The sequence below is a fragment of the Sphaeramia orbicularis genome, chromosome 14 (assembly GCF_902148855.1).
Source record: "Sphaeramia orbicularis chromosome 14, fSphaOr1.1, whole genome shotgun sequence".
NCBI classification, from domain to species: Eukaryota; Metazoa; Chordata; class Actinopteri; order Kurtiformes; family Apogonidae; genus Sphaeramia; species Sphaeramia orbicularis.
This window is the reverse complement of record NC_043970.1, coordinates 17,278,076-17,291,581: the sequence shown is the minus strand read 5'-3', so window position 1 is coordinate 17,291,581 and position 13,506 is coordinate 17,278,076. Positions and strand designations below refer to the sequence as shown.

Here is a 13,506-nt window from a genome sequence, read left to right as displayed (position 1 = left end):
CATCAGTATATGTTTGGTTTCAAAACAATTGACGTAATGCCTGCTGAGAAAAAACAACTAAATGTTCATTGTAAATTTTGCTTCCCCACCCTGTATAATGACTCCAAATTTAAATCACAATTTCATAGTAAAAAGTATTGGATCAGTATCGGCAAAACTAATCATAAAAAAAAAATCTGATCGGATTGGAAGCAAAACATCCAGATTGGGACATCACTACCAACAATAGCTTTTATTTGCACATAAAGAAAAAGAATAGACATTTATAGGCAGTGGAGACGAAAACAAAGTAACACCTATATTTGTGTTTTCCTAAAGCTTTTTAAACAAAAACTGCACTGCAGATATCGTAAATATCTTAAATGTACAAAACCAGACTTTTCCATACCCTTACAACATATTTGGTTGCTAATATTTAACTTGTCAAGAGGCAAATTTGTGTCTTGATACTTGTATGTATACAACTTATATGTTTCATAAATATTGTAATGCTAAATATTGCCAAATCTTCTCAAATTCTTCTCAAATACAGAAGAAAAAAACATGGATAAATTTCTAGTGGCTGTGATACAATATGCTGCCAGTTAAGCAAAATAGTCATGTCTTCTAGTTTAACTTTAAACATTTCATTAAATAACCAATTTCTTACTCAAGATCACTCATCTTATGTGTTACTTTCCAATCTAACGTCACTTAACAATAACATGGTCACTGCTGGTGTGTGTCTCTTTCACAAGTGTGATACGAAGACACCATTTGCACAATAAAAGCTTTGTTAAGCGATGAATGGTATGTATCCACTGCTAAGCTAAAGGGGTTTCATTTCATAAGTTATGACAGTGTTGCATATGTAGAAAAGCAGTATTGCAGTACTTTAAACATGACAAACCTGAGCAGATCAAAACAAGGGTTCCTATTAAATATGACCATTTCTAATAGAGGAAATTAGAGATAAAAGTCAGGGTCTGATACAATCCTCCTTCAAAGAAAGGCCAGGTACCTTCTGTAGCTGAGGTAAATAAAGGCCTTGGTCTATTTGAGGGAATACGACATGTGAAAATGCACAGATTTAGGTTAAACAACATCCAAACCCCCCAACCTCAACTACTACTACAACACCTTAGTTCTCCAGAAACCCAGGGAAAACCAACATTATTATTAAAATGCACAAATATGGTAAATTACTGGTGTTTGGTACCGATACAAGTTACATGACTTGAGATGAGGATGGTACAGCAAGATGATCTCATTAAAGAGTGGTCCTCAAATGTCAAATGGCTCAAAGAAAATGGAAAATGTGACAATGGCATTTGTTTGGTTTGTGTCCATTCAGCTATTTTATACAGGTGAATGACGACAATTCCCACATATACAGGGTGGGGAAGCAAAATTTACAACGACCATTTAGTTGTTTTTTTCTCAGCAGGCACTACGTCAGTTGTTTTGAAACCAAACATATATTGATGTCATAATCATACCTAACACTATTATCCATACCTTTTCAGAAACTTTTGCCCATATGAGTAATCAGGAAAGCAAACGTCAAAGAGTTTGTGATTTGCTGAATGCACTCATCACACCAAAGGAGATTTCAAAAATAGTTGGAGTGTCCATAAAGACTGTTTATAATGTAAAGAAGAAAATGACCTTGAGCAAAACTATTACGAGAAAGTCTGGAAGTGGAGGAAGCAACAAAAAACGTACCAAAGCTTTTATTAAAGCTCTCAAATCCAAAATCCTAAAGGATCCAACCAAATCCATGAGAAAAATGGCAATTGAACTTGAGGTAGACAACAAGACCGTTAGAAATGCAGTAAAATATGATTTGAAGATTCAAATTCTAATGACTCTCAATAAACTAATTGGTCATACACTGTCTTTCAATCCCTGCCTCAAAATATTGTAAATTTTGCTTCCCCACCCTGTAAGTTTGATAACATAGTTGCAAAGATGTGACAGACCTATGCACAAATACATGTCAATAGGAAAACAAGCACAGCCTTCTCATTTGTAGAGACATACAAGCGATATACAGCAGAAAACAACATTTTCACTGCTTAGCAATTAATGATACCTATCACTGAAACACTAAAGGGAAATGGATAAAGACGCGTTGCATTTGTAGATCTGAAGAAAACCATCTTCATTTCAACAATCCAGGACATGCATGACCTTAGACACGATCAGGGTTTCCATTCTTTCCCTGAAATTATTTTCCGGGACATTTTCAGCTGCTATAGAGACAAGTTATCACGTCATACACTAATCCATTCCCTGTCTCCCTCATTCTCTGGAAGTGTTCTTCTCTACAGTTGTAACTTGCATTTACCCAGATTATTTCTATGTTTATTACTCAGACACTTGATGAGCAGTCTATGGCTATAGTTTATCTATGAAAAAGAATTATGACAAATGTATCATAGAATAATGCAAACACACCCACAGATTACAGTGTAGCACTTCATTAGCCTGACAAACTGGAGTTAAAATGTTCAACTGGGCAATTCCAAACTCAAATTTCTCTTCTCTCTTATTTTCTCTCCTGCACTTCCTCTAAAATTATTTGTATATTTTCAATAAATCACGAAAAACAATTTCCTTTGTTTCATCTCAGTTTAGGCACACAAGGTAGGGGGAGGATAAATAATTTTCCAGGATAACTTAACCGTTTCTTATTTTACCAAATGCATCATAAGTCATTTGTAGCATGTACTGTTGCTTGGTTACAGAGTCTAAAAAGTGTCCACTTAAACCTTTGGGAGTTTGTGTAACATATTTTGCTGTCAATATGGAGATAACATGAATGATCCAATGTGTAGCAACAGGTTACAGTTGCTTTGGCACGATGCACAACACATTAAAGATCTATTATGTTAATATGAGAAATAAATATTTTTGCAGCAGGACATATCAGGTGACACCTGGCTGCCACATTAGGTGCTTAATGTTAAAATATTAATTATTCAAAAGAGCAAGCATTAATAAGTATCAATACCAGCATATCCGCTGAAATCTCACTTCATCATGTCAGTGATGCAAAGACAGAAATGCTGATTTCTTCTAAACTGCTCCTCTTCAGATCCATTTATTTTATTGAATTTCTCTGCAGAATTTCTTTAGTTCTACTCCATAAATGTCATTGCCTGTACTGTATTCAATGGTTTAATAAATCAATCATTAAGGAATATGACATGCTTTTTTCATGAAGTATATAAACAATATTTAGCTTTTATTCTTATAGATCCTATCAAAAGGGAAATTAAGGTTCTCAGGAAAATTGCCGCTTATCAAGTAATCATTAATCAATCGAAAAGGTCAACTAATGATTAATGATTAATCAATAATTTGCATCCCCAGTTGGAATACTTCTGTCTTTAAAGTAGTACAATGTTGCGTTGTAGTCTTACAGTGAAGGAAATATGTGAGTCGTTTCTGTATTATATTTGACAACTTATGTTAAAAAAAATTACTAGTCAAATCATGGATTGTAATTGTGAGAAAAAAGAATTGGATGCTGTCCAGATTGCCTGTCCTGATGTATTATTGATCAGATGATGCAAAGAAAAGCTCGAGGATGAAGGTCTGACAGAGGTTGTGTGAAGGTTGAGCTCTAAAACAAGAGAGGAAAAGGAAAAACAGAACTTCCCTGTGGAGCTCAATCATGTATCACATTACACTGCATGAATCCATCCTCACCCTGAGCTGCACGAGACTGTGACTCCCATCCACGGGGACTCTGAAGCATCATCTCATTATGAAACATTTATTAAAACTCCAGCTTCACACTGCCACATGCTTTGTGGATAGGGGAACATACCATTAACTAGTCTGAAATAATGACAGTGCATATGAATAATCTAAATAGTCATTTTTTTAGCCTGAAATCCAGAGATTTAAGTTGGATTCAGCCATTGTAGAGCTGTACAATTTGGAGCTATTATTGTGTGCAATATTGTGATCAGTAATATTTGAGTCAGTTTACTTGCTTGTCAAGAAAAATGCACAGATTACTCATTTCGAAATATAAAGTCAAATACACGCACTAACACAAGCATAAATAATACAAATGTCACTAAATCCTAAATATTATACATAAGAGTCTGCCTTCCTTTAATATTTTGTTGTGGAAATCTAACTTAAATTAAATGCCAACTTAAAGGTAAAATATCCATTGCACATTAAAAATGTGAATATGAACTCAATTTATACAGGGTGTCTTTTCCAGGATAAAAGTTCCAATAAACCAAGAGCATAAAGCACTACTGCAAACCGAGTCATCTTATCATCATCCTCATCATTACATCAAAAGCCAAAATAAACACACAGCAAAAGGCTCCAAAAAGACAAAAAAACAATTAAACAGGGAGCTACTGGTATTCAGCAAACCAAAGGTACTCATGGAGAGAGTATGAACAATTGGAAAAAGACAAAAACCCAGGTATTCATTTGGTTGGAAAATTTAAAAAATGTAAAAATCCTTTATTTCATCAGGGCCTATAGATCAGTTCATAGGGACTGGAGTAACTATGCCGCTATGAATTAATCGACAGACCCTCATGAAATAAAGGCTTTGTACGGTTTTCTAAATGTTCTAATCAAGCAAAAAGCCTGGATGTCTTTTTCCACACTGCCTAAATAAACAATTCACATGTGCATTCACACACTCAGCATATGTGAACATGTAACTAATCAGCTGAAGGCGTCATCTATCCACAGACAGATTAACTGGTGTCTGTTTGGTGGCGAGTATGAGATTACTTTTATAGTTGTTTATTTATTGCCAGTTGCATCATCATCCCAAATGCTGAACTATGTTACTGTACATTACAGATTTCCCTCTTATAGTGGAGACCCAGTAGCACATGATTCAGTAGGAAACAGCAAAAACACATACACCAACCAAAGTCACAAAGAGACACTGCAAGAAGTGTACTTAGGCAATTACTGAACTGCAAACCAAAGCACTAGGTAATGAGGTAGTTTTTAAAGGTCAGATACCTTTATAGCTTCATTAAAAAAGTACTTCTTTGTGCACTGCCAAAACTTAAAAGGGTACTTTATAGCTCTATGTAATTATACTCTAGGCTTTCATAAATACTTGCATTAAGTTTAAGAACTTGTCACAGTTGAGGACCTTCAAAAACATTTTTCTCCTTGTATGTATCAAGCCTCAAAGTCACTTTATTACTGAATCCTGCATTTACTAAAGCAGAATAAACTACGGGTAGTGATACGTCCTGTTCAAAATGCATCACCTTAAAACTGAAGCTGTTTCAATTTTAGAAGTGGGCACGTTTATGACTTTGGAAACTTTTGGAATATTAATATTATTTTGACTTCTTTTTATTTTTTTGGTTTTAAAGGTTTTATTTTTGGTTCCCACCTCTGCATTTACATAATAACATAGTTTAATAGAAAGCTGGCAAACATAGTGTATAATATTCCTATTCATATTGCATTGGCTTTGAAATGTGAGGAATTCAAACAAATTAAAATAAACCACATCAAACAAACCCTAAACCACAAAATGAACCTTAACTTACCAAAACACGGTCTCCAACTCTTAGATCCTTATCCCCGCCTTTCTTAACCGAGCCGCTGTCGGACATATTGGACCCCGACTCGTTTCCTGTTTTCACTGCGCTGTTCAGGAGGCCCTCTCTGAGCGGCACTACCACCCGCTGGCCAGAGGCGGCGCCGCTGACACCCTGCTGACTCAGGTTCTGGGCCGTGAGCGAGTCGGTGGAGTGGCTGTCGCTCCCCTCTCCGACCGGCTGTCGGTTGAGCTTCGAGGGCCGCGTGAAGATGCCCTGAAGAGGCTGGCACTCAAAGTAGCGCACGCCGCCCACAGAACCATCATTTTTGCCAACTGGGTCATTCAGAATCACTCCCGCCCACTGTCCTGGAGCAAACTGGGTTTCCCCTAGGTAGGCGATAACACCCGGTTTGACACCATTGACCCAGACCTGTTCACCGACCGTGTAGTCCCCCAAGACATCATCCCCTTCCTCAGAGATTTTAGTGGGTGTGGTGGGTTTAAGTGGAATGCCTACAAAAAAAACAAACAAAAACACATTGAATGTCAACAGCACAATTACATATGTTTTTTATATATAGTCTTTGTTCACCTTTTTTCTTGTTGTTTCATTTATCTCCTGTTTTTCTTACCACTAGATAAGTATTGGATTAAATCTGAGATTGATCTGATGTGGTTTAGACTGTTTTAGTTACGTCTCATTCACAGAAACTACAAGATGTTCCTTTTGTGAAATGTCATCTTCAAAAAAAAGTGGATGGTAAAGGTTTTTTAAATTAATTAAACTGCGCAATGTTTGACACTTTGGCAAATTTGATTACTTAGCACACAGGTGTCAAACATGCGGCCCGGGGGCCAAATCCGGCCCGCCAAAGGGTCTGATCTGGCCCCTGGGATGAATTTGTGAAATGCAGAAATTACACTGACCATATTAACAATCAAGGATGTTAAAATCATTTTAGGTCACAGGTGTCAAACATGCGGCTCGGGGGCCAAATCCGGCCCGTGGGACGAAATTTGTGAAATGCAAAAATTACACTGATTAAAATTAACAATCAGTGGTATCAAAATTTTAATTCAGGTTCCACATACAGACACATACAGATCAATTAATTTTCAAGTGGGTCAGAACCAGTAAAATATTGTCATAATAACCTACAAATAATAACAACCCCAAATTGTTTCTTTGTTTTTTTTGGTGTAAAAAAGGTCAAATTAGATGAAAATGTTTACATTACCAAACTATACTTTTATAAAAAAATGAGAATAACCTGAACAAATAGAAACAAACAGAAATGTCTTAAGAAAAGTAAATGCAATTTGACCAATATTCTGCCTGTTACTAAATGTTTTGCGCAATTGTAATGCACATGTGTAAATGATAAACTGATCAACCGAGGCAGAATATTGTTAAAATTGCACTATTTTTTCTTAAGACGATTCAAGTTGTTCATGTTGTTCAGATTTTTTCAGGAACTTTGTAGATGTAAACCTGATCATAATATAATTCTTTTTTCACTGCTATTATTTTACTGGTCCGGCCCACTTGAAATCAAATTGGGGTGAATGCGGCCGCTGAACTAAAATGACTTTGACACCCCTGACTTAGCATGTATGCAAACAAAAGTTTAAAGTTACAAATGACGTATTATTCCATGTAGAGTGGACTGTGTGTAAACTATACATTGTATGAGAGATTTCATTGCTTGTAATGAGCCGAGCATGTTTAAATGTTGCCATTTTGATGGATTGATATATATCTTTATTTCGATCACGTAAATGACAATTTAAAAACAGAAATGCAAATAAATGATAATCAAGAGAATGAGAACAAAACTAAACAATAACTTAAAACTGCAGCGTCATAAGCTTTTAAATGTACATGAGTGAAAAGGAGTAGGAAGAAGTATAAACTTATCTAATCCTACCCCTTCAAACTTTTCCATACTTACTGAAGATAACACTGTCCCAAATTTATCAGCAATTTTGAAACATTTACATTTAGTTACTCATCCATATTACAACACATTCACCATACCCTGCAAAACAAACACATTATGGAGTTTATTTATCAATATACCTCTGGAAAATCATTTCTTTATGCCTCTTTTTAAACACAATCATACTGGAAATTTGTTTTAGTTCTGCACTCAATCTATTCTACAGTTTAACTCCCCCAACAGTGATACAAAAGTTCATTTTAATATCTTGAGCTAATTTTGTCATAATTAACCTCCTAAGACCCAGGAAATGTCAGCAAAGTACAAGCTTTTTTTGTTTTTTATTAAATACGTACCTATATTGGACACATGATGCAACAGTTTTTTCAGATGCAGTTTTTGATTTTTTTATGGAATGTCCTTTGTGGTGGACAGTTTTCTTTTCTTTGTCTTTTTTTTTTTTGTATAAAGTTGTGAAACTCTTGTCCACAAATCTGGACAGAAAACCCATAGCTGGGTCTTAGGAAGTTAAGACCAACTTTTTCCATTTCAGTTGAGTTTACATTATTAGTATGGGCTGTTTTACTTCGAACATTCTTCCTTAAAATTCCAACATTTAATGCAATGCGTACACTAAACTGAATTAAAAAAGTTAAAACATTACATATTACTTTGTGCAGAGCTGATGTTTGCTGCACACTGACATTAAATTAATTCTTGCAATACAATAATTCACTTTTAAGTAGCTGCTGTACCAGTTGTAAACACTGCCTACATTGTGAGAACATCCTCATTCACAGTCCTGCAGAATCGCCTTCACACTATTCATCCCCTCTGACTGTGTAATGCCAGAAAAAAAAAAAAAAAAAGCTTGTGTGGCAGCATCCAGAACAACAGTGCATTTTGTGCAAGATTAGGCATTACTCTAATTCCGACTGAAAAGTGGGTCAGAGAGAGACGGTATCTGTGATGTGGTGGTGATTAACCCTGCCATGCCTCTGCGATATCGTCTGTTTGACACATAGATGAGCTGCATCTCTGTTCTTTTTTTTTTTCCACATCAGCCTGTAAACTGAGCAGGGCACCATTAGCACGCGGTCTGCTGCATCACACTGCCAGTAAAAGTCGGTGTGTTTCTGTGTGTGTGCAGAGACGGGTGGTGCCAGGCCTGTCTCCCCGACACCCTGAGACTGAGCCTGGGGCTTTGTGGGCCCCGGTGCTTGTGCTTTCTGCCCCAATTGCTCCCATATGTTGCGATGCGAGACGCAGGACCGATGCAAATGGGTACGACTTCAAAAAGGTTTTTAACTGGATGAGACAGTCTGAAAGTTTGCAGGAATTTGCTGCTTCCACCGGATGTTTACTTTGGGGAAAACTGTTGCTGACAGTGCTGTTAAGTTCTTAAAGATGAATGGTGGGAGTAAAGCATTTCCACAGCTGCAGTGTGAATGTTTGGCTTAATACAGTCAAAAACCTGGATCTGGGTTTCAGTTTGTACCTGTTTAGTACACATGTGTCAGCTACTAAAAGCACTGATGGCTGTAATAGGAGCAGTTATTGATCAGTAAAGTGTGGAAATGCTTGTTGCCTGGGGTAAATGTACATGTACCATCAACAGTAGACTCTGTGCGTTTGACCCATATTAACCAGAGCTTACAGTAGTTAGTACAGCACCGCTGGATCATGGTCATAAAAGAAAGAAAAAAAACCCATAAAACTGACTTTTTCAAATATTTTCCTTCAAACACTGGATTCATCTGAGCTTAGCTGAGTCTCACCTGTGTCATTCACATCTGAGATGCTGTTCTCTATACAGGGTGGGGAAGCAAAATTTACAATGAACATTTAGTTGTTTTTTCTCAGCAGGCACTACGTCCATTGTTTTGAAACCAAACATATATTGATGTCATAATCATACCTAACACTATTATCCATACCTTTTCAGAAACTTTTGCCCATATGAGTAATCAGGAAAGCAAACGTCAAAGAGTGTGTGATTTGCTGAATGCACTCGTCACACCAAAGGAGATTTCAAAAATAGTTGGAGTGTCCATAAAGACTGTTTATAATGTAAAGAAGAGAATGACTATGAGCAAAACTATTATGACAAAGTCTGGAAGTGGAGGAAGCAACAAAAAACGTACCAAAGATTTAATTAAAGCTCTCAAATCCAAAATCCTAAAGGATCCAACCAAATCCATGAGAAAAATGGCAGTTGAACTTGAGGTAGACAACAAGACCATTAGAAATGCAGTAAAATATGATTTGAAGTTAAAATCTTACACAAGAACACCAAAACACTTGTTGACAACAGCAACAAATCCAACTTTAGCAATTTTTGGGAATCATGTTTATGGCCGCCTTCTAGCCCAGATCTAAACCCTCTGGATTCTGCTATTTGGGGCATTTTAGAACATGCTACCAATAGAACATCACACAGCAATGTCGACTTTCTTAAAGATACTATTAAAGAAGAATGGGAGAAGTTGTCACCCGAATATTTGAGGAACACTTGCGCAAGTTTCAGGAAGTGTGTGAAGGCAGTTATTGAGAAAGAAGGAGGACACATAGAATAAAAACATTTTCTATTATGTCAATTTTCTTGTGGCAAATAAATTCTCATGACTTTCAATAAACTAACTGGTCATACACTGTCTTTCAATCCCTGCCTCAAAATATTGTAAATTTTGCTTCCCCACCCTGTAGTGTTTGAATGGCATAACTCGACTTCACAGCTACATATGTTAGCTACTGTAAATGCAATAACACTTAAAAGTGTCACCCTTCATTCCAGTATTTGTACTACCGTGATATTTTGTGGGGCCAAAAACTATTTGGAATGTCTCAGCATGAATTTTATCCAGGTACTGACCTGCTCTGTAGTCAATGCAAAGCAGATACTGGTTCACTTATCCACACCTTTTGGACATGTCCTAATCTTCATAACTATCGGACATCTATATGTACTACATTTTCAAAAGTAAATGACATAAACTTTACACCATCAGCCCTGACAGCACTTTTTGGAGTGATTCCTCCAAACATTCATATTTATAAAATATTATTCAAATGCTATTGCACTTGCATCTCTACTTGCACGATGTCTTATACTTTTGAGGTGGAAACAGGAAACCCCTCCCACACATGAAAAATTGATTGTAGACATCATGAGGTTTTTGCATATGGAGAAGATGAGATGTACGTTAGTAGGATCAACTGCAAAATTCAATAAAGCATGGCAGCCTTTTCTAAAATACACACAAACTTATAGAATGAGTGCTTTATCATGACTTTAATACCAAATCACCACTCATCACCTGGACAACTGTAGGTATTGTACATATTTTATTTTATTTCTTTTTTTTTTTTTTTTTTAATTAATAATTGTCATTTCTTTAATATTAGTTTATGTATTTATTTATTTATTTTTGCTTCTGCTATGTTGTCACATCTAGAATTTGTGTGAATGCTGTGTGCTTCCTGTTCATATTCCTGATGTCTTTTGATATATATATTTACATGTTTATGTTTATATCTAAGTTGGGGGTGGGACCTTATGTTAAGGACAGTAAAAATGTACACACTGTATGAGGCATCCATGTTATGCTGTTGAAAATCCATAAATAAAATTATTTATTAACCCTTAATAGGTAACCTGGGGTCCCAGCAGACCCCACGTTTTTAATTTTTTATGTTTTCACGCAGTAAAGGAGAATTGTACTTCACGCAGTAAAGGAGAATTTATTTGGAAAATAAAGCACAATTTTGTTTTATTTTTTTCGTTTCATTGCTATCCTTTCATACTATAAGCAATAAAGTACCGTAGCTGTGGGGGGCACCATGGTTACCTATTAAGGGTTAAAAAAAGAATGTCTCAACATATGTCAAATTAGTGCAGTACACCAAAAAATACCAGGATGTCACATAGCATCCGGTCAAATTTTCCAGTATGTTTTTTTGTGGCTAGTCGAAATACTGTGTGGGTGTAAAGCAGTTACAATCTAATGGTGATAACAGAGTCAATCGTCAAGGTGCAATGATATATTATTGTATTACAGTATGTTCCAGCTGTCTGCATAGTACATGCAACATACTGTAGCATGAGCTGAAATAAAGAGGTGAAAGTATGCCACCATGAACACTGTAATCTGTCTGAAACAAACACTCAGGTCATAACATCTTTATGAGGGATCCACTGATGCACTGGCTGATATCTTTATTTGCATACAGGAATTCATGGGGCAGCACTGTGGTGCAGTGAATAGCACTGTCACCTGACAGCAAGAAGGTCCTGAGTTTGATTCCGACACCAGAAGCCATTCTGTGTGGAGTTTGCATGTTCTCCCCGTGTTTGCGTGGGTTCTCTCCGGGTACTCCGGCTTCATCCCACCATCCAAAGGCATGCACTGATAGGTTAACTGTTTAATCTAAATTGCCCATAGGTGTGAATGTGAGAGTAATTGGTTGTTCGTCTCTATATGTCCAGTTTGTTATTAAAAATGAGAATCAGTTCTCAACTTCCTAAAACAGTGTTTTCCTGTTATGCACCATGGTCGTGGAATAATCTTCAAAAAACTGTAAAAATACATACATTTATTTCTATTAATGATTTTAAACATATCAGAGAATGCAGTGAAGGAGGAATGTCACTGTTTTTCTTGATGCCATTATGGATGAATAGTTGTTATTGTGTTTTATTGCTCATTGTGTATCATGCACAGTATGTGTTTTATGTTTTTTGGACTTTGTATGGCTGCTACCTTGGCCAGGTCTACCTTGTAAAAAAGATTCCTAATCTCAATGGGACTTCCTGGTTAAGCAAAGGTAAAATAAAAATAAACTAATTTACCAGGTTAAATTAAGGTAAAATTAAAAAAACAATACATAAAATTTCATCAAAAGCAGTGGTGATGTGGCAGTAGTACTGAAGGCATTTATCTAGTGTATTAAAGTTGGGTTTTTTTTTGTTTTTTTTTTAACTCTATGATTGAATTTAAACTCATTGAAAAATAATGCAATATAGATCTGAAACACCACTTTATACATAACATATAATGAAGTTTTCTTTGTTTCATTTGCACAAAAGGGGGTCTAAACAACAACAATAACTAAATAAACAGAAAATAACATCATGTATCACCATCTGCTGTGCACCCAGCTAGAATCTGCCAGTGCAAGGATGCTAGCACTTCTGTGGCTAATAGCAGGGAAGTTTATGTGAGCCAAACCACCAGGAGTAAATAAAAAAGGTAGATCTAATTCAACTCCTGACAATTTAGTGGCATCAGACTACAATCCAACTGCTACAGAATGGAGAATGGTAGATATAATAATATGTATAATAAATACAATTACAAGTGATGAAAGATATTCATAAATAAAAGGTATAAACAGAAAACAAAAGAAGGAAAAGATAAACTGGCAGAGAAAAGTGTTGTCCTGGAGGTTAAATATAAAGTTAGGGATTACCGATAAAATCTACAAAACCACGCTCCTGATTTAACTTGATTTACAATCAAATTGCTGCCCCATCAGCTGTTATTGGACAGAAGTGTGAGGTTTTGTGAGGCGAAGGATCAACACTGACTCTTGGATGATCACCATTGTCAGAGACTGAATACCCACAATTCAACATGAAGCTTCTGTCCTGTGCAAATGTCTTTGGTCACCTTAAGCTTTAGCGTTTTTGCAGCATTGTAATGAGCGTGCATATTTAATTATGACTTAATACGGAAAACTACAAGAATCTACAAAAAAACTCTGAACAACTACATGGCTTCTACAGGTTAAAGTCAGTATTTAATGTGACCTGTGTTCCCACAACAAAAAGTAGCCTGAATAATAAGACATGTTTGACTTAATACCAGAAAATTATTGCAATCTCATACCTGGGAAAAAAAGATATAAACACTAAATACTTGACTTTCTGTTTTGTGGAATCTCTTCTTTTTCCGACTTTTAATGCTGTACATATCAGATTTTCCCTGTTTGTAAAGAAACTCAGAATTGCCTATGTGTGGTTAATACAAC

At 36.1% G+C, this 13,506-nt stretch overlaps 1 protein-coding gene across 3 annotated transcripts in view; it reads right to left on the bottom strand.

Annotated features, from left to right (window-relative positions):
- clip2 (CAP-GLY domain containing linker protein 2) overlaps nucleotides 1–13,506 on the bottom strand; it is a 93,435-nt gene that overhangs the window by 62,719 nt on the left and 17,210 nt on the right. For all 3 annotated transcript variants that reach the window (XM_030154178.1, XM_030154179.1, XM_030154180.1), the window contains exon 3: nucleotides 5,544–6,049. In XM_030154178.1, coding sequence (XP_030010038.1) covers nucleotides 5,544–6,049 — 506 coding nt within the window. The remainder of the gene's footprint in view (nucleotides 1–5,543; nucleotides 6,050–13,506) is intronic.